General features: G+C 43.1%; 1 protein-coding gene across 1 annotated transcript in view; it reads right to left on the reverse strand.

Moving 5' to 3' along the window:
• Positions 1-12,241, reverse strand: part of Map3k15 (mitogen-activated protein kinase kinase kinase 15) — a 148,983-nt gene extending 136,742 nt beyond the window's left edge. The window contains exon 1 of the mRNA XM_021152935.3: positions 11,660-12,241. Coding sequence (XP_021008594.1) covers positions 11,660-12,032 — 373 coding nt within the window. The 5' untranslated portion in view covers positions 12,033-12,241. The remainder of the gene's footprint in view (positions 1-11,659) is intronic.
• Between the last annotated feature and the right edge of the window lie 10,106 nt (positions 12,242-22,347).

Genomic DNA, 22,347 nt, shown 5'->3' on the forward strand with positions numbered 1-22,347 from the left:
AGGTATTCTGCCTACCTGATTTCCCCCTCTGAACTTTGTCAAAATTATATTTAAGTGTTTCATAGTGACATTTGTCACTATTAATTTGTCAAAATTATATTTAAGTGTTTCATAGTGACACTACTGTAAAAGGCAACAATGCTGTTAATTCCAAGGCCACGGTAACTACTAACATTAATTAGAGGAAGAAGAGGGAGAGAGAGGTAGGAAGAGGCAGAGTACAAGGCTGAAGGACAGCAGTCTTTTCGGTTACACAGTCCATTCCTGTAGGCAGTCTTGAGCCTGATGGAGTGGCCTTTTGCTAAGTGGATCAAGTTTTCATCTGATAACACAAATTCTTTCTTTCTGTGCCCTTCTCAATATTCTGTACTGTAATCTCGATCCTGGCCCCACCACCTCTAGAAAGATGGCCATCTGTGTCTTCACCCAGTGTTCGGCAGAGACTCTCTAGTACCAATGAAAACTAGATAGGTAATTACTGCTGCTAAAGAAGCAATTCAGACTTAGGAGACAGTGGCTGGAGGACTGCAATTTCAGGTCAGCCTGAGCTATACAGCAAAACTGTCTCAACAATCAGCCCCTCTCCAAATTCTAAGTAATTCATAATTCAATTATAAAAATATTTCAAAGTTGAAAATAAATTGAAACAGGGTCTCATTACATAGACCAGGCTAGCCCTGAACTCACAGAGATATGCTGCTTCTGTCTCCCAAGTGCTTGGATTATGTTGGGCACATCAAGTTTGAAACTTTTACCTGACATTTGTCACTCAAGTGAATAGACTGAATTCACTTTGAAGATTTGTGCCTGAAGAACAGTCTACTGGTTTGTGTTTAGAGCAACTGTGACAGTAAGCTAGCACTAGGTTTCTAAATGCTAGTTATGATAACACACCAGACTGAAAATTTTTTATTAGATATTTTCATTTATATTTTAAATACTATCCCGAAAGTCCCCTATACCCTCCCCCCTCCCTGCTCCCCAACCCAACCACTCCCGCTTCCTGGCCCTGGCATTCCCCTCTACTGGGGCATATGATCTTCTCAAGACCAAGGGCCTCTCCTCCCATTGATGGCCGACTAGGCCATCCTCTGCTACATATGCAGCTAGAGACACAAGCTCTGGGGTTACTGGTTAGTTCATATTGTTGTTCCTCCTATAGGGTTGCAGACCCCTTCAGCTCCTTGGGTACTTACTCTAGCTCCTCCATTGTGGGCCCTGTGCTCCATCCTATAGATGACTATGAGCATCCGCTTCTGTATTTGTCAGGCACTGGCATAGCCTCTCAAGAGATAGCTATAAAAAATACATTGGAGCCTCACACCTTTAATCCCAGCACTTGGGAGGCAGAGGCAGGCGGATTTCTGAGTTTGAGGCCAGCCTGGTCTACAAAGTGAGTTCCAGGACAGCCAGGGCTATACAGAGAAGCCCTGTCTTGAAAAACCAAAAGAGAGATAGCTATATCAGGGTCCTGTCAGCTAAATCTTTCTGGCATATGCAATAGTGTCTGGGTTTGGTGGTTGTTTATGGGATGGATCCCCAGGTGGGGCAGTCTCTGGATGGTCCTTTCTTCCGTCTCAGCTCCGTAAATTTTTTTAAAGAGGTCACCAATCCAAGTAATCACAGAACTAAAAAATCAAAAGGCAGGATTGCTTTGAGTTCCAGATCAGACTAGGTTATAATGTGAGGCTGCATTTCAAAACAAAAACAAACAACAAAAAATCCCAAACAACTGAAAAGAGAATGAAAACAAGGCAATCAATCCCTTCTAACCTTTCCTTATCACAACACTTAGAAGCTTTGCCAAATAGAAAATTCCTCTAGATGTCTCATCTGGGTTCCAGAGAGCTCTAGAAGCCAGGTAGAGAGGGAAAGGTAGGGCTGGCTTCACTTTGCAGGTGGGGAAAAGGACAAAACCATTAACAGACTCCTCAAGGTCATTTAGCTAGGGCAGAATACAGACAAGGCTCAAACTCACCTTTTTTGACCCAAAGTCTTAGGCTGGCCAGGGGGTTATTGTAAATGGGGTTTACTACTCTTCTGACTCACTTTCTAAAACTGAGATACCTTGGAGCAAAACAATTTCTGTATCAGGCTAAATCTTAGGTAAACAGATCCCAGATGAAAAGGGAAGAGATAAAATGCAGGTTTTCATTACCATATGCACTCTGTGCTCTTAGCAACCATTGCCTTTCAGTTCCTTCCAGTTAGTTCCTAGTGATGAAGGCCAGCCTTGCTGGGAGGCTGGCCTTCTTCCCTGTTCATAAGGCGGACATGTGCTCACCTAGTACAGGTAACACTCTTTAGGAAGTGAATCTCCAGAGAATGCTCCAGTTGAAATCTAAACTAACAGGACATTGTCTGAATTCACCACTAAAGTCAGTACCCCTGAATAGATTTTAACTATTCCAAAATGTATTCATGTGAAATAAGATGAAATATATAGGATTTTAACTGATTAAAATCCTTTAAATTCTTAGATAAAGAAGGCCTTTTGGTAAACCTGCCCAAGATCAAGGCAGTCAAATTTTCAGCATGGGCAGAGGAGGGACTCCACCTGTCCTATGCCTACTTGAGAAGGTCCTGGCAACTGATGGCTGCTTGGGAAGGGGTAGTCAGTTTTCTTCAAGGATTTAGCCCCTGAGAGGCTACCTAGGCTCCAATAGAGAGCCCTACACATATGCACATACAGGCAAGTAGTAAATAGACTCAGTGATTTTTTTAAGAATATAAAGTTGGGAGAAAAAGTAGGTAGGGGAAGAAGAGAGGAATTATAGGGGAGGGAATAAGGGCTGGATTTGATCAGAACACTTATATGCACATATAACATCATTTAAAAAGGCCATTTCATGAGTCTTAAACAGACTTTTGTTTTAGTTTTTTAACAGACAGAGTCTCATGTAGCAAGGCTAGCCATGAACTTGCTGTGTAGCAATAGATACTGAACTCCACACCCTCCTCCTTTCACACTCATAGGTGCTAAGAATACAGAAGTACAACACCATGCCTGACCTTTAAACATTTCTGTTAAATATTTTATAGGTAACAAATAAAACCATAGTTCTAGTGTGGCTTTAAAGTACTGAGTCTATGCATAATGCCATTAGTTAAAGGTATGATAGCAAATAATTTACCTCGTAGTAACTCTGTGTTCACACTGGCTCATGCCAGCTGTTAAATACACTCCAGGCTGTCTGTAAGCCTATATTACTACCAGTAGAAACAAGAGAAATGACTGTAAATAAGAGTTGTTTTTCTCTAAACAAAGAGCTGGAGCTCAAAATAAGTTTTCTGCCAGAGACATTTAAAAATATAATTGAATGTGTGGTAACTCTGGTCCCTTTAAAAACTGCCTTAAAAATAAAAAGCTCACCTTTACTGAACAGAAGTCATTCCTACTGACATCTACTATAATTAGATCCGTCTTTATTCATTGCTCCTCACTTCCAACAAACTTCAAGTCAGGCCAGTACAAAGAATGCTGTAAAGTGTCATTTCAACTTATTTTCCAATGTTGTAAAAAGCAGGAAAAGCTACCCCAGCAGTTCAGTGCCAAGAGGTCAGCACATCCTTATCGAGTGCTATTATCACCTGGGCAACTCACTTGGGGTTGCTAAGATCTGACTAGGAGGAAGAAGGGTAAAGAGTAGGGACATGAAGAAACTTCATCTTTTGTCTCCTGGTACCTAATTTTTAAGACCAAAATAAATCATATATACGCAAACTGTGCCCACTAAGGTGAATAGATTTGAGGTGTTACCATTTTGCTTACAGTGAAATATTTGTAAAACACAACATGGCATAAATTAATTCTTTGGCACATGCATGTTGTTTTTCCAACTAACAATGCAGAACAACGTTGTGCCAAATTATCGTGCAAGCTAGGCTACAGTATGAGTATTGCCATACCGGTGTTATCATCCATGGAGCCACGCCCACCTTTCCTACTCTGGCTTCCCTTGTACATAACTGCTTCAATCTTCATCACATGGCAGCTTCTTCTTAGATTTCTTCTACTGTTTTATTTATTTATTTATTTATTTTTTGGTTTTTCGAGACAGGGTTTCTCTGTATAGCTCTGGCTGTCCTGGAACTCACTCTGTAGACCAGGCTGGCCTCGAACTCAGAAATCCACCTGCCTCTGCCTCCCAAGTGCTGGGATTACAGGCGTGCACCACCACTGCCCGGCTACTGTTTTATAAAGGAGACATTTCTGAGCCCTATTTCTTTGAAGGATTTTCCAAGCATAATCTCTTCATCCAACTAGTGTGTAGCATCACCTTTAAAATATATGCTATTTTAGAGCACAACTGGGATTGTTGTGCTGTTGCCATGTACTGCCAACCAGAAGAGGTGCATGAATCTTTTCTTTTACAGTGACAAAATCTCAGGAAACAGGTCCTAGATTTATGTTCTTCTCTATTTCTCTCACTGAAGTGTCAGTCAATGGGAAAGGACTGGAGGATTTTACATCTATTTCCCCAACAATCATCCTGCTCTCTTTTACTGAAGAAAATCAATTGTTCCTTCAAGATCACTAAACATTGGGACTTTTGCATGACTGCTGATTTCACCTATTCTGTGCTTTATGCTTCCTCGTTGGCATCTGTCACCACAGCCTTTAAAGGCCACTGAGTTCATTTGGTGTTGGAGACTCTGTTAGATATGAAAGCATCATTCTTTGTCTTTACCTCATCTAGATTCATTGTATTATCTCATGTCTGATGTCCACTGTACAATGAATGCACAGTGCTTATTATTTTCATGCAGCATACTTCCATAAGCCATAGGCTTTAGGAACAAGCAGCATTCTTGATGCAGAATTTTCATTCTCAGGACATTATAAACAAACTCATCTTACAAGGTTTGAAATTTTGGTTTTGTGAAATCTAATGAATCTAATAGCCATTTTAAACATAAAAATGGTAATTGCTCCTAGTTCATATAATGAGTATTTGGAAGCTATGGTTTTATATATAATTTGGCTATGTCTCTAAAGGTTTATGTGTTGAAATATTTTATGTCCAATGTGGTGGTATAAAGATAATGGGACCTTTAAGGGGTGGTCTTAGTATAAAGTGGCTAGGTCACTGGGGCCACTGCCCTTAGAAAGGATTAATGCAGTTCTCGCTAGATTCCAGGTGGTTCTACAAGAGTGAGTTGTTATTTGAGGGCTAACAGAAATAATCTAAAATTTGACAGTGGTGATAGAATTATAACTGTGAATATACCCAAATCCACTGTACTTTATACTTTACATTAGAGCATTACATCGCATAAAGTTGTCAAAAACCTAAGTACTAGACTATTCATAACAGCAGCACTATTCATGATTATCTCCAGACAGAAGCAACTCGAATGCTTATTCATAATAGAAAACAAACTGTGGGGCTGGCGAGATGGCTCAACGGGTAAAAGCACCGACTGCTCTTCTGAAGGTCATGAGTTCAAATTCCAGCAACCACATGGTGGCTCACAACCACCCTTAACAAGATTTGACGCCCTCTTCTGGTGTGTCTGAAGACAGCTACAGTGTATTTACATATAATAAATAAATAAATCTTAAAAAAAAAAAAGAGCGCTGACTGTTCTTCTGAAGGTCCTGAATTCAAATCCCAGCAACCACATGGTGGCTCACAACCATCCGTAATGAAATCTGATGCCCTCTTCTGGAGTCTCTGAAGACAGCTACAGTGTACTTACATATAATGAATAAATAAATCTTAAAAAAAGAAAAAGAAAACAAACTGTGGCATCTTCATGCACTGAAATACTATCGCAGCGGTTCTCAACCTGTGGGTCACTTCCTTTGGGGGTGACCTTTTCAAAGAGGTCACCTAAGACCATTGGAAAACACAGCTATTTACATTTGCAGTTCATTCCAGTAGCAAAATTAGAGTTATGCAGTAGCAATGAATTCTACTGGTGGAGGGGGGTTACCATAACACTAAAAGGTCACAAAATTAGGATGGCTGAGACCCACTACACTATAAGGCAAAGAATAAGCTATGACTACAGTGACATCATACATGTACCCCACATTCTTACAGAAACAAAAGAGGCCAGACATATAAAGTACAAACTATAAAATTAAATTTATAACAAAGGACAAAACCAGGCAAAATTCACCTACTTTTTCTATACATGCTGTATCTCAATTAAAAATGAAAACAAAGAGCAGAGTCAAAGCTAAGGTTTTTGCCTTTTTCTTCAGCACAGGACAAGGAATGGCACTGAGGTGCAATTTTTAAATCACCAAAACTCAGGAATCTCTTCCTAAGAACTGCAGGAGACTGTACTACATGGTTATTGCGTAAGAGCTTTAGATCAGAGTCCCCACTGCACCAGGCACATTTTATTCTGTGCACCCAGGTTTCTGGTATGGTTAGTGGCAGGGGTTAGAGGAACGGTACAGAGAGAATTGATAGGAAGCACTTGCTCAATTCAAGGCATTGGCATTTATTTGGAGATATTTAGATGCAGACATTTTAACAAGACTCAGATACATTAAGTTAGCCAGGGCTATACAGTCAACAGATGATAAAGTGTACATCCAAACTCTGATACACAAACCCAAGGCATCACTAGCATTCCAAGGGTCAGTGGGATATTATATGGTAGGATGTATGTTGGTCTGTTTGGGCAGATTATGTTCTTTTCAGAAGGCCAATAGGCCAATAGCCTAGAGAACTTAGACTTCTGAGCCTTTGCAGGATGAAAAGAAAGGAAGCAGCAAAGGTCCTGTTGCCAGCCTCCAAATGTCAGACTTCTCCTAGGCCAAGACTAGCGTCTCTAAACTTTTGAAGGCAAGGTGTCATTCTCAGAATGTCAATTTCATTTGAGATGACTCAGAGATGTAAATGTAAAAGCGAAATCTGTAAGCTTTCAGAAGGATGTATAGACCACTAGCTGCACAAGTAAACCCTGTAAGGTGTTTTAGGTATGCAGCCATAGTATACCATAAAAGGAAATTCTAAGTCAGACTGCATCATCAAAAAGCATGAATAAATGGGGTTGAATTAGCAAGCCATAATACGGGAGATGCTCATGGTCCTAACAAATCACTTAAACACAAATTATATAAAAAGAACTGACATCTCAACAAGAAGGTAACGACCAACCATTATATAGGTAAATGACTTCAGTGGACACCTTGCAGAGAAAAATATGTCCATGTCAAAAAGTCACATAGAAAGGTGCATGACATCATTACTTTGAAGGAAAAGCATATTAAATCCACCAACGAGAAAGTGCTATACTTCTCACTAAAAAGGCCAAAATTTGAAAGATCAGTACTACAAAGTATCGGTGAGGATATGAAACACATGCATTGGCGCTGGGAATATAAGGTGGTATAACCACTTTAGATAAAGGGTTTCGAGTCCCTTACATAGCCGAAGATAGACCTAGTTCTTGAACTTAGCCACTTTACTTCTAGGTATTCCAAGAGGAATGGATGTCCATGAAAGACATATAGGTGTTTGTAACAGCCTCAAACTGGAAGCAACCCAAACTTCCATAACAAGAGAATGGTCTCTATATATTCATGTGGGGGTGGGTGTGTATGGGGGTATGCATGCCTGTGCATATGAGAACACATGTGGAGACCAGAAGTTAATGTTGTATCTTTCTTAGCTGTTCTCTTCATTATTTGAGACAGGGTCTTTCACTGAACCTGGAGTTCAAGTTCACTAGCTGGCTAGACTTGCTTCCACCACACCTGGTGCCTGTAGTTCCATTCTTATGATGGACTAGTAGCATTTAAAAAAAGAAAACTTGCCATGTAATAATATGGGTGAATCTCAAAATCATCATGCTGAGTGAATGAAGCCACAAAAGATCGACTAAATGAGTCTATTTATATAAAGCCCCAAGAAAAGGTAGCTCAAACCTACAGTGATGGCAAATCAGTCCTTCCGTGGCATCAAGGATGGAGTGAAGGGAAAAGGAAGTGGGAGGAGGCATGGCAGGAAGACAGAATATTCCATATTGTGATAGTTTGGGTTCCACAAGGGCTAGTCCCTTTTCCTAGCTGTAAATACAGTAACAGTTTAGATAGGGAACAGGTAAGGAAGAGAGTAACGGAGGAGAGGTGGGGATCGGAGCTCAGTGGTGTTACACCTGTCTAGTATGTGTATGGCTCTAGGTTCAATCCCTGGTCCTGGTATCAAAGGAAAGTCAGAATGTTAATAATTGATGGCGCTCCATTCTGTGCATACTTGAAAGTTTCCATAATAAAAATAATTGAAGAGTGAAAAGGAGTATCAGTGTCAAATGCACGCTCTCTTCCTCCTCTCCTGGTGGGTTCAATTCTGCCTGCCCTCTAGGCTACCCTCTCAGACACCCAAACGAAAGCCAGAATAAGATCTACTTCATGTCCTGCAATCCCTCCCCCCACCTCCCACAAAAATCAAGCCCCACCACCCACTAGGCATTTATGCCAAGCCTCGTCACACCCAATAGCTCAAACTCTGCCCGGACTAGTGGGAAACATGAATTTTTCCAGCCTACTCTGTAACAGTTCAGCCCTACCCCAAGTGCACTATTGATTTAGAATTTGCATAGCACCTACCTCAAAGCCTGATATATAGACGGCTTTAAATGTTTATGGCGTATGCACCAAAAACTGTTTGGAAGTTGACTGCTGGGAATCAAAAATAATACATACTCCCTGGTAACAAATCCTATACAGTAAGTAAAGCGATGGGCCGGGTCACAAAGCTCTCTGTTTAGAATGCACACAAGGTGAGCAGCCACGGTTCACTTAAACCCTGCAGCTGCGATGGTTCTCTACACATGGTTGAGGGGCACTGCAGGCTCAGTGCTGAGTGAGTAGGAGCAACAGCAGCACAGAAAGGAAAGAACCCCCAAAGGCCTGGTACATCAGACAACAGCTGAGGTCCAGGCTGGGGCTCATGGTTTCCAGAGTGAAAGAAAGCATGATGGTACAACAGGCCACTCTCTCCAGTGGGGATGGAGTGAGCCAGGCTGCTTCAGAGGTACAAACCCATCTTTAATCCCCTGCTATATAAGTAAGTGTGTGTGTGTGTGTGTGTGTGTGTGTGTGTGTGTGTGTGTGTGTGTTAGCATTCTCTTTCCATTCGATTGTCGAGGCTTCCAGTCTACTGTATCTATCCAGCATTAGAGCACTTTTGCTTTCCAATATCCTGCCTTCTGTATGCTAGGCAGGTGCTGTGCCACTGAGGCACATTCCCAGCCCCAGTGAGTTCTTTTAGATTTGTTGCCATCAGCCTGTGGCTCTCCTGCAGCTCCCCCGTTCAACCTTTTACTAATGACACCGAAATCTAAGCTACACGACACGACCACAAAAAGAAGACAGTATAAGAACACAATCGAACCAAGTGCTGAGTTGCTATGAGAACAGAAGACAGAACGTGCCTAATGTCTCACCTCTATGGTTCCCCCACAGTACTCCTGGGACAGTTCAATAGTTGCCCTCTGCCAACCAATCTTGTTCTAAAGCAGCACTGTCAAGGAGACCTTCTACTATGAGGAAAACATTTTATATCGTTGCCATCCCACATACAGAAGCTGGCTGGCTGTACTTGAAATAGGGTTAGTCGATTCTTGAAATCCCATTTTACTACATGGAAGCCAATTTAAATATAAATGGCTACATGTGGCCAGCGGCTACTCAATTGAACATCCTGGTTTTAGAGATTTTTACAAAACAGCCAACAACAGTTTTCTATCTTTTTTTTTTTTTTTTTTGGTGGAAAATGCCAAAAAAAAAAAAAACAACCAAACAAAAAATCCAAAACTTGTGAGAGTGGAGCTCAGGAAGCCAGGAGAGGGTAGGGATGTGGAGATCACCTATTTAATCGTCAATTCTACTTCCTGCAGTCACATCGATAGAAATTATCCCAAAGGGCAAAACTGACCAAAGGAGATTCATGGTGCAAACCATGGAAAGCCAGAGTGAGCAAATGTGCTGCTCTGGGTGCCCGGGTTTGAGCAGTGATACGTAGGCTTCTCAAAGGAGCGTGCACAGCAGGGGAAGCTGTGCCACACATATGAACACACGCCACCGAGGCTCGGAAAGGCAATGGCGCTGCACACAAATGTTACATCTTACTGTCAGCAGGCAAGAAGGCAGAGTTGTGCCTGGTGGCCCAATGAACAGCTCACTTTTCAAAGAATCTGTTCCAACTCCATTTGGGAGCAGACTGAATAGAAGCTGAGAAAACAGGAGTAGTTCTAGGTGAAGTGGGCTCCTGAATAATTTCTCTGAAAAGATGTGGTGCTCAAGAGCATACTCAGCATGGTCAGAAATGTCAAGAGAGTGTGCGCACTGGGGCCAGCTGCCACTTGTTTGAACAAGCCTGATGCCCCATCTCTTTCCAGATGGGGGTGGGTTTGGCCATTTGCTGTGGAAAACAAAACAAAACAAAAAACCCTTACATCCAGGGCTGCCTCCAGTAAACAAGGAACTGAATTGATTGGCCTTTATGGGGTAGGGGTTGGTAGAACTTACCAAACATGCAAAAGCACTGAGTTTTATAAACACAACTTAGACACCCATCCTGCTGCAAGACAGCATACCATGAACACTTTGAAAACAACTTCCAAAGCTCATATGCTTTCAGGTTTAAGTTAGACACTGTTACTTCCACTTAACCAGTGGAAAAACTTAAGGCACAAACATTCCCTGGTCATTACTGTGTCACATACAATGCTGATGAATATCATCCAGGGTCCACAGACTTATCCCCAAAGGTTAAGTAAGAAAAGCACAGGAAGAAACTTGAAAACTGGATGGTTAGGTCACACTCAGCACAGAGAGCCTGCATCTAGCAATGGTTTACATTAAGAGATTAAAACATCACATAGCGGTAGATTACACAACACCATGCTTGTCAGGCAGTAACTTGCCACTCTCTGGTTGTAGGATGGACTCCCCTGGAAGAATTAAAACACTCTGAAGGCCTCACGTTGGGTGTCATTGGTCTAAAATAGATAGGATTTGTTTGTTTGCTTGTTTGTTTGAGGGAGTGTCTCACTTTGTAGCCTAGGCTGGCCCCAAACTCCGTATGTCCCAGAGGCTGGCCTTGAATTTGCAATCCTCCCACCTCTATTTCCTGGGATTAGACGAGTGATCCGTCTTAAGTTAACAATTAGTTTTAACAGCTCTCCCAGATGACTATAATAACCAGCCTGCATTAGGGATCTATGTCAGAAGAAAACAAACTGGAGGACGGACTCAACATCTTGTTGGTGGTGCTCAACCTTCCTACTGGTTTAATACAGTTCCTCTTGTTGTGGTGACCCCCAAGCAGAAGGTTATTTCGTTGCTACTTTATAACTATAATTTTGCTTGTTATGACTTACAAAGTAACTATCTGATAGGAGACCCCTGTGAGGGGAGAACCGCCATCTTAGGCGATAGTGTGTTTCTTGGGTTGTTGGCTATTAAAAGAAAAATAAATGATGAAATGGGTCTAAGTGCCTACGGTCTCTCTTTATCTGTCCAAGGGCTCCTTCCTTGTTCTACACTGTCCAGGAGGTAAGAGACTGGTCCTGAGCATCACCGATGGCAGGATGGAGGGGGAACTGGAGGAGAGAGCCAGGGGGAGAGAGTGGAGGGGTGGCAGGGCTTGTGAGAAGGCCATGGGAAGCCAAGGGTGGCCCCAGCCCTCACCTGCATCGTAGAAGGTATCGAGCACGGCCGTCTCCCCGAAGTCGAGCTCCCCGAAGGGGACGGAGGTGAGGTGGGCGCCCTCGGCTTCGCAAGCCCGAAGCAGGCACTTGAGCGCCCCGGCCTCGGGGCCGCCGGCGGCAGCCGCCCCCTGCGAACTTTCGCTGCGCACGTAGACAGCCCGCAGAGCCCGGCGCGGCCCGCGCCCGCCTTCTGCCTCGCCGCCCGCCGCGTCCCCCGCGCTCTCGGGCTCCGCCGGCCCCGCCGCACCCTCGGGCCCCGGGGGCAGCCTGCCCTGGGGCGGCTCGCCGGCTTCCTCCGGAGCCTCGGCAGGGACAGGCCCGCCGCCGCCGCCGCCGCCGCCGCCGCCCTCCATGTGACTGGCCCGCGGGGCTGGCGGCTTCGAAGCCCAGGTGCTCTTCCCCGAGACACCTGCTGCACAGGCGGAGGACGGACGGGCGGGCCGGAGGACGGACGGCGGCCGCAGGGAGCCGGTGCTGGGGGCGGGCGCAGCGGCCGTGGCGGGCAGGTGACCACCGGTTCTCCGGTGTCCGGCGGAGCGGAGCTCAGGGCCGGCTTGCCCCGAGCGCCCTTTGAAAGCCCGCGAGAAAGAGGCGGGGGCTCCGACGTCAGGACGGGCGGAGGGGGCGCTGCCGAGAGCCTCGGGGCAGCAACGCCAAGGGCGCCCCCTGCCGGCTCCCCCACGCAGCGCCCCCAGCCCGGACGCCGGCCGAGGCGAGGATTGCAGGGCTCAGCTTAATTGGGCTCTCCTTGGGTCCTCCCCTCATCCTTCCTTTGAACTGCTGTTACAAACTCGTTTCCTCAGCTTCCTTCCTTCTTTCTTTCCTTCTTTCCTCCCTCCCTCACTTCCTACCTTTCTTCCTTCCTTCCTCCCTCCCTCTCTCTACCTTTCCTCCCCCTCTTTTTTTTCCTTTCAGCATTTTTTCTCCCCACCCCCATGCCTGCCCACCAAACAAGTTGAAGCTTTCAACCACAGTATACTTTCAAGGCATTAATTGGATATTGATAATCAGTTCCAAACTAAGTGCACATGCAGCTTTAACTCTACATCAGGATGAGCAATGCCTCATTTGGCACTCGCCACTGTACAGGACATAACCTCCCTGAGCCCTGTCTTGCAGCCTTATTTGTTATGACTTTGGTAGTGACCTTGACAAGGTATGGGGAGGGTGCTGGCAAGCAAACCTTTGTTTGCCTGGAAAATAGACTCCGGTAAAAGTGCGCTGCCTTCCTGACCTCTGAAATACTAAGGCTCCAAAGGGGTCTCCACTGCATCTCTGCAGCTCACCATTTTAGTCTCCAGCATTATATTATATTTAAACAATAAAATGCACTACAAGTTGTCATGTGGTGGTGGAGTTGTTTTAAACAACTGCTTCTAGGTATAATTTACAAACCATCTAGAACAAAATGGCTGGCTGGATCTTTAGTGTAGTCCCAGTTCTGTGTTCATCACGACAACTTTTTGAATGCCTGAACACTCCACTATCCACCCCACCCGCACCCCCACTACCTTTGAGAAATCACTTTTTATTCCATCCTTTGAAATAACCAGCCCTTAGCAAACCACCAGCCCTGGCTCTCTATTTGCCTCGTCTGTACATTTCATATACTGGATGGAATCAAAGTGTGAAAGTGGGTTTTCATTTGCTTTGTATTCAGTGCTAAGAGGAGAATGTCTGGGTTGCATGAAGGATATGTTTAACCTTTGAAGAAATTTACTGCTTTTCCATCATTTTGCATTCCCATGGAAGTGTATAAGTGTTCCATTTCCTCTATACCCAGCAACACTTGTGACTGTCTCTTTCTTCATTACAGCTCCTAGTGGGTATGAAATCAGAACTCATTCTGATTTCCAGTTGCAATTCCCTGTTGGCTAAAGGTGATCAGCATCTTGTTCTACACTCCTGTCTCATTCATGTAACTTCTTTGGAATATTATCTACCTAGGCCATTTGCCAACTTTTTAATTGTTTTGTTTTGTCCATGCAAGTGCATGCACACATGCGTGTGGAGGCTAGAAGACTCTGGGTGGTATATGTCAGGCGCCGTCCACACCATCCAATTTGGCTTTGAGACAGGTTCTCTCTCTGGCCGGGAACTCAGTAGGAACTCAGTAGGCTGGTCTGACTGCCCAAAGAGCCTGCCTGGCTCCACCTCACCAGTGCTATGGCTCCCCCCACCCCCTGCCAAAATAAAAAGATAGTAAAAATATCCATAGAAATGCTACAAGAAATCCTTCCCTAGTTCCAGCCTTAGTAGAAATCAGGAACATTATGAGTGGTGGCATTGTGTCTCTGAGGAAATGTGTGAGAACACTCAGGCAGGACTTGGAAAAACTTTCAACACCTGTTCTGTTCTAAGAATTTTTTTTTTTTTTTTTTTAGTATGGTGCTATACAAGGACACATGTGTTCTTTGCAACCTTGCAATGCACAATAGTAGTAATTTTCCTAATGTGCTTGTTCATCTGAAATTACTCCAGTGACTGGCACAGCCTTTCAAAGGGCAAAGTCACACATTTGAAACCCCTTTTGCCGGTGTCTGTTGTCTTCACAGCAATCTTCTCCAATTCCTCTCAGAGCTCTCTGGGGCCTGGCTGCTGGAGCGAAAAGCCCGGGAGTTGGGAATTATGGCTTGAATAACATCCTTCTCTAAATCCAAACCCTGCTGAGAAAAGAACCTACCATTTACCCAGCTAACAAGCACCTTCCCTGAAGTTGGCACACACAGCCACTACTAACCCATTGTCTCCGGCAATTTGTACACATGAAGCAGGCCTCATTGGCCAATGTCCTTCCAGCTCCCTCTAGCCCCTCCGAGGAGAAAATTGCAAAATGCTGCCTTAGTCTTGCCTGTTTAGTTGAACAGGTGTTCTTTTCTCCATCGTGCCTTGCTCCTCACTAAAATGCATGTTCTGGAAACCTTTTTGTCCTATTGCAGAAGTATCATCAAATGTTCTTCCGGATGTGGAAAAGAACTCTCCTCCTTTGTATCTTTTCCCTGTGGATTTTAATGTAATCCTCTCCCGCCTCTGCTGCCAGGCACTTTTCTGAGTACTGCCCCCAGGAAGTCTCCTTTTTTCAGGTGATACCAGTCCCTTCCATTTCTCTAGGACCTAATTTCCAGACCATTTTCCACCTTGACGATTTTCTTCTAGAAGATTCTCTGTTTGTCATTGCTATTTTGTGTGTCTAAAGGACTTTCTTAAAATTAAGCTTGATTTCGAGATAACTGCATCTTCATATGTAAATATTGGAAATCATATAGAACTACCTAATATCCTTTGACCCCATCTTCCCCAATAACACCATCTTGTTACACTAGTAATACATTATCCCAACCAGGATATTGACGTGGCTGTGATGAATATAGAAAACAGCTCCATCCCAAAGATGCATCCTGTTATCCTTTGGCAGCCACAGCCATCTCAGGCCTCACTACCCCTGACTACTTACCACTAATCTCCATTTCTGTAATTTTGTCATTTCAAGAGTGTTATATAAACTAATCATGCTAATGCATACTTTCTAGCCCTTGGGAAGTAGAGCCAAGGATATCAAGAGTTTGAGATTATCCCTCAAGCATAGTGAGTTTGCAGCCAACCTGGACTACATGAGACCCTGTCTCTAAAAATGTTATTTAAGAGGAATCATACAGTGTGTCACCTTTTTGGATTGTTTTCTAATCACCATAATTACCTTGGGATTCAAATAAGTTGTTGCATGAATCAGTACTCCTTTATGTTGTATAATTAGTTATATCACCAGTTCTTCAAGCCAGATTCCATTTCAAGGATATATGAATTGATTCCAGTTTGGAACTATTATGAAGAAAGCTACTAGGAATATCCATTTGCAGGTTCTGTGAGCATGAGTTTTAATTTTTTTAAATTTTCTGAGACAAATGTCCAGGAGTATAAATTCCAGGTCATAGATAGGTGTGTGTGTTGTTGTTGTTGTTTTTATTTTTTGCAAAGTTGTCTTCTGAGAGGCTATCCCATTTTATAGTTCAACTTACAATATGTGCATGATCTAGTTTTTCACAACCCCAACAGCATGTGTAGTATTCTCATGCTTTTAAAACCATTCTGATAAGTCTATGGTGATACTTCATTGTGGGTTTTTTTTTTCTTTATTTTGTTAGCTATAGTTTTTCAAATTCTAATTAAAATTTAATTATATCACTTCCCTTTCTTTTTATTCCCTTCAATTCCTCCAATGCCCCCAACTCCCTCTCTAGTTGATACCCACTTTCTTTTTTTATTATTGTTATACACATATATGTACACATTTGCATAAACATATAAATGCAACCTGCTGAGTCTGTTTGGAATTGCTTGAGAGTATATGACTTTAGGCCTGACCATTTTGTATTAGGGGAACATCCTTGGGAAAGACCAATTCTCCCTCTTTTTCAGCAGTCAGTATTTGACTGTAGTTCTTTGTCTAGTGGTAGTACCCTTGGGAGATTTCACCCTCCAATGGTAGCATGTCCATTGGTATTACCATTGTTCAGGTCCTGTTTAGGCAGCCATACCATTGAGGTACTATGGATGTAGCATCCCTGTTATTTTGAGAAGACATAATCTCACAGATGATTTCCTGGTCCTGTGGCTCTTACAGTACTTTGCCTTCTTTTCCACAATGTTCACTGAGCCATATGTGCAGAAGCTGTGGTGTAGATGTATCTGTTGGGTCAGGCAACCCAGTATCAGTGCATCTCTGCATTTTTTTGTAATAGTCTCTGGGGTGAGAGATATATTGTTGCAGTTTTGATTTGCATTTTCCCCATGGCTAAGGATGCTGAGTATCTTTGTGTGTGTGTGTGTGTGTGTGTGTGTGTGTGCATGCGCGTATTTGCCACCAGTGTACCTTCCTTGGTGAAATATCTGTTCCAATGTGAGACCATTTTCTAATCGGACTGCATTTTACTTTTTGAGTTTTGGGTGTCCTTTATATTTTCAAGATCCTAATCCTTGGATGAATGTGTCATTGGCAAATCTTTTCTCCAGATTGATAGTTTCTCTTTTCATCCTCTGATTGGGTCTAGCAGAGAGCTAGAGTTTTTAGTCTTGATTAGGAACTGTATGTTGTGCAGCTGTCTCCTCTGAAATGGAAACATCCCACCCCCCAGGGAGCTCCTTAGAAGGTAAACAACTCAAAATAGCTTCAGGAACTCCCTGAAACTGATCAGATTGTGTAGGTCTCTCCCTCTCAAGAGTAAACAATAAAGGTGCTCAGAATCACCCTCAGAGCAGAAAAGCTGTAAAGAAGAGTCTGAAACAAGAGTATCAGTCTGCAAGGAGCAGAAACAAGGCAAGCTTTCTGGAAGAGTTTGAAACCAACTGAGTCACTTGGAAGGGGCATCCTCCAACCTGCTGAACTGCCTGTGGACTGTGCACTATGTGCCAGATTCCCAGATTTTGTCACCCATACTGGGGTGGGCTTTGGTGCTGTAGCTGTCCTTGAAGTCTTTGAATCATTTCTCCCCCTGGAAGTAAACCCTCACCAGTACTCCTGTTGGTAAAGTGCTCACCAGTTCACCAAATTGGCCTGTGGTGTTACCTGCAACTTAGTCTGCTGGGTACTCTCTGTCTTAGGGAGTAGACTTTCAGTGTTATGTCTCCCCAGGCCTTGTCACAAAACAAGGCCCAATTTGTTGATTTTTTTTTTCTGATAATGGATGGCATTTTTTTCCAAATTAAATAAATTTTACCTACCCTTCAGACCTGAAACTTTTCTTTTTTTTCCCCCCAAAAAACATTTTATGGGTTTTCATTTTACATTTGAGCCCATGATTCATTGGAGATAATTATTGTGTAATGTATGAGGTTTAGGCTGAAGTTCATTGTTATGCCTGTGTATGTTCAGTTGCTACAGCACCATTTGATGAATAAGCTATCCTTCCTCTATTGTGTTGCTTTCTGCCTTTGGCCAAATAATCAGTTGTACATATACCTGTGCATAGATCTGCTTTCCCTCCTCTGATCTACTTTATTGACCTCTCTCTCTCTCTCTCTCTCTCTCTCTCTCTCTCTGTGTGTGTGTGTGTGTGTGTGTGTGTGTGTATGTATGTACACAGGGCTGACCATTTGGTACCAGATATACCAGATAGCCAATTAAAAGGGTTCATCTCTGGGGAAACAGTATTTCTGCTCTCATCAATCCTTACTTGCCTGTAGCTCTGTTTCTAGGGTTAGGGCCCCATAAGATTTCCCCCTTTCACAATACCATGTCTGTTGGTGTCTTCCTTGTTTGGATCTTGCTCAGGTAGTCACGTTGTTGAGACTTCATGGGTGTCCCAGCAGTTCTGGGAAACATAATCTCACAGCATACATCCTGCTCCTCTGGCCTGTATACTCTTTCCACCACCACCCCCTTCTGAAAAGTTCACTGGAATTGTGTCATAGATGGTTCAATTGGGGCTGAGAAATACATGGTCACTTGTTATCTGCATTTTGATTGGTTGCAGTTTTCTATATTGGTCCCTATCTTTTGCAAACTAGTTTCCTTAATGAAAGATGAGAACTATATTTACTTGGCTAGACCATGGCACAGGATGTGCCTCAAATATTTTTCTTTAAAGATTTGTTTCTGTGTGTGTAAAGGTTTTCATGTATTTTGCCTGCATATATGTCCAAATACCATGTGCATGGATCATGGACACAGAGGCCACAGGAAGGCATTTGATGCCCTGGAACTGGAGTTACAGGCAGTTGTGAGCTGCCATATGGGTGCTGGGAATCAAAACCAGTCCTCTGGAAGAGCATCAAGTGCTCTTAACCTCTGAGCCATATCTCCAGACTCAGATTTATTTATATATTTAATATGTATGAATGTTTTGCCTTCATGTATTTATGTGCACCACGTGTGCCTGTTTTCCACAGAGGCCAGTAAGGGACGTCAGATCCCCTACAACTGGAGTCCTAGATGGTTGTTAGCTGCCACATGGCACTGGAATCAAACTCAAGTCCTCGGATAGAACAGCAAATCCTCTTAACCTCCAAGCCTTCTCTCGGCTGTGCCTTTCAAATATCGATCCAGCCTTACATACCTGGAATAACTCCTACTTGGTTATGTTTTATGGATATATTTATATATGGCTGATATTGACTTGCTAACAGTTTATCAAGAGATTCTGTATCTAGGTTCATGAGAACTGTTCGTTTGTAGTTTTAATTTTTCTGTACTGTCTTTGCCTTGTTTGGGTATTAGGTAATACTCATTTCATGAAGTGTCTTAGAAAGTATTCAAATTTGATGTAAAATTGGTGTTACTTATGGATTTGGTGGAATTCTCCAGTGAGCCCATTTCAACCCAGATATTTCCTTTTGAGGGTCTTTTGATTTCAAGTTCAATTTTCTCACAAGGCCTATATGGGTTGCTTAATTTGTTCTGGCTGAGTTTACTAGTTTGTGGTTTTGAAAAGTTAGATTCAGTTTCTCTAAGACATTGAATTTATAATAATGAAAGTTCCTAGCTTTCATCCTTTTGATGGTTCTCTAGTAATGCTGTTTTGTTCTTGATCTGTCGCTTTATGCCTTCTGTACTAGTTTATCCACATAAATATTCAAATCTACTGAGAACACCAAAGGTTATTTTTCATTTGTTTTCCTGTTTTGGTTTCTAGCCATTTGATTCTCACTCATAGTCTCCATCTCTGCTGAAATGACCTATCTTGCACAATGCCTACTTATCCCATGAGAGCTGTATAGCTTTTTGCTTAGCTTCATTTCTCTTGAGAGAGAATCTTATAAAGCCCAGGCTGGACCCAAACTCACCAAGTACCTGAAGTTGGGCTTTACCTCTCAATTTACTGGATTATGGATGTGCTCAGGTTTTAAATGTTTACTTTTTGTCATTGGAGCTGCTGGAGATTGTCTTTAGGTGATAGGCAAGGGTTTTACCACTGAACTGCATCCTTAGCCTTCCACAAAGAGCTTTCAGTGTCGTAACTATAGTAACCATAGTCACTTACATTTCTGATACTTCCAATAATTGTGCTGTTTCTAAGTCTGACACTGATCATGCTTTTACTTACCTAGTAGCATGCCCTGTAAGTTTTTGTTGCAAGTTGGACAAGTCATATAAAGCAACAGAGAATGAAATAAATACATCTTTAGTGTGCGATTTGGTGTTAATCCTGCCAGAAGATAGGCTGTGTGGACAGCTAATACTTGTTTCCTAATGGCCATCAGAAATCACAATTCTTGTACACTTCTTCCCCTCTTCTCTCTCCCCTCCCCCCCCCCCCCGTGTTGGCTCTCTTTTCTAGTTTGGTTTTAGACAAGGTTTCTCACTGGCTGATGTGGGCCTCACCAATTGACAAGTCTCACTTCTCAGCAAGTCTTTGGGATTCTCTAGCTCCCCGCACTAGGATCACAGCACATGGTATGTGCCCAGCTTTTTAGTGATGCTAAGGATCTGCACTCATGCCCTTGTGCTTGAGCAGTAAGCCTTTTAACCCTATGAACCATCACCTCAGCTCCTCTTTTATGACCTTTTAGTTTTTGTCCTTCTCTCAGCTTTGGATGTACCCCTTCTGCTGTTCTTCAGGCAAAACGCTCTTGAGTTCTGCTGTCTTCCTGCATGCTAGTGAGCATGCAGGTAGAGCACAGGGCTTGGTACTCTAGAGTGCACAGTGGGCTTGTGTCTCAGGAGTCGAGCTTTCCTGCAAGCTTTTGTCCTTCCTCCCAGTAGATCCCTCCATCTTAGCATCAATGGGTGCTCACTAGTGTTTCACTGAAGACATTTAAGCCCTTATCCCTGCAGATTATATCATACTTTCATAGAAAATGGCAGTGGCTGAGTGAGTTCTCTTTAGTTTGGCTGCAGTAGCATTTCATCAAAGTCCTCACCCCAGGCCCCTCCCCAGCCTCTTGCTCCTTAAGGGAGCAAGGTCTGAGTGAGTTTCTCAGTAGTTCCTGAGCCAGCACCACGAACTTTCTGTGGCTTTTACCAGACCTCCTATGAGTCCAGGTGTGGCTTCTGCAGGAAAGTCCCTGACAGGTGGAAGGCCTCCCGCAGCTGTTGCCCTCAGGAGTGGCACACTCTCAGTCAAGCCACTCACAAGACACCAGCAACTGCTCATATTCTCCAGCTTAGTTTATCTACATACTTCTAGGGCTAGTGGTTCTGCAATCTTTAATACAGTCTCTCATGCTGTGATGACTCTCAATCATAAAATTATTTCATTGATACTTCATAACTGTAATTTTGCTGGTTATAAGCAATAATGTAAATATCTGGTATGCAGGATATCTGATATGCAACCCTGTGAAAGGGTTGTTTTATGCCTCCCCCAGGTTAAGAACTGTTCTTCTAGAGCATCTGCAGCAAATGCTTGGGTCCTGTTCTGTGGTGTCATGTTGTCATGCCTACAATGATTTGCTTACTTGCCTGTCCCCAACTCCACTTGACCCTGAGCTTCTTGACCGCAGGCACTACCATATCACATTGTTCTCACTGACTATCACGGTGCCTAGTGCATCATAACCACCCTCTACATATTCAATAAAAGACTGTCTCATCTTCTGCTATATCTATAGAGAGACTCTTATACAGCTATTACAGTTTCCAAAAAAATCATGGCCAAGGATTATAGAATAAAACTATATATTCAGAACCTCAATTTTGAGAGACCAAAATAAGGAAATTTCTAAATGAGGCTGCATTCAACTTTCTTTCTCTCTTCTACTTTGGGTATAATATTACCTTCATAGCTAGAGCAAAAACTATTTAAAAACCCCAATGTCTGTGCTCTAGGTTTGAACCTCCTGTAATAGTCATTGCCCTGGGTCTCTAACCCTTTGTAAACAATGGAAATTCAGTTGAAAGGCTCTTGCCAACAGCAAGTAAAGCACTACCATGACCACCAAATTCCCCCTCTCACTTCTAACCTGTTTGGTCTAACCTCCGGACCTGATGCCCCCTGTGACACTTCTCCCTCTTTAGCCACATGCTTTTCCTCATGCCACATTCACCTTCTCTGAGGAAATTACCCTGAGAACAAACAAGAGCAATTTCAAAGTGCTCTCTGGGATCAGGGCAGGGAGAAGGGTGGGCATTGCTTTTCTCAGACTGAGTATAATTGTGAAGCTTGGGGTAAAAATCCTGTTCCTTTTTTTTGGTTTTTTCGAGACAGAGTTTCTCTGTGTAGCCTGGCTGTCCTGGAACTCACTTTAGAGACCAGGCTGGCCTCGAACTTAGAAATCTGCCTGCCTCTGCCTCCCTAGTGCATGCGCCACCACGCCCGGCTTGTTTCTTTTTTTCTAAGGCATCCCCATTTTTTCCCCTTTGAAGGATAACCTAAAAAAAAAAAAGTCATTTTCTTACGACTCTTCTGTTTGGTTTCAAGATGGTTCATTAGCTAAAGTGCCTTAAAAATTGGTAGACTCCTTAAGAGTTAACCCTTGCATTTTAGAGCCACCTTCCTATCAAACATCAAAGCTTGCTAACATACCTCTTTTTTTGAAGAACTAGGTACACTCTATATAGGGGCAGGTAAGATGAAGATGCATTCAAGACTTCATATCTGCATAATTTAATCTTGTTTCCATTTAAACAGAATTGCCCCATTGAGGTCAACGTGTGCCCTGCACTAAGTTACTCTGTATTGCATAAAACTGGTTTTTCAGGCTGTGCCTTGCCCAGTGAGGCTCCACTCTGAT

This window comes from Mus caroli, unplaced genomic scaffold (genome assembly GCF_978045245.1).
Source record: "Mus caroli unplaced genomic scaffold, Mus_caroli_1 scaffold_5, whole genome shotgun sequence".
NCBI classification, from domain to species: domain Eukaryota; kingdom Metazoa; phylum Chordata; class Mammalia; order Rodentia; family Muridae; genus Mus; species Mus caroli.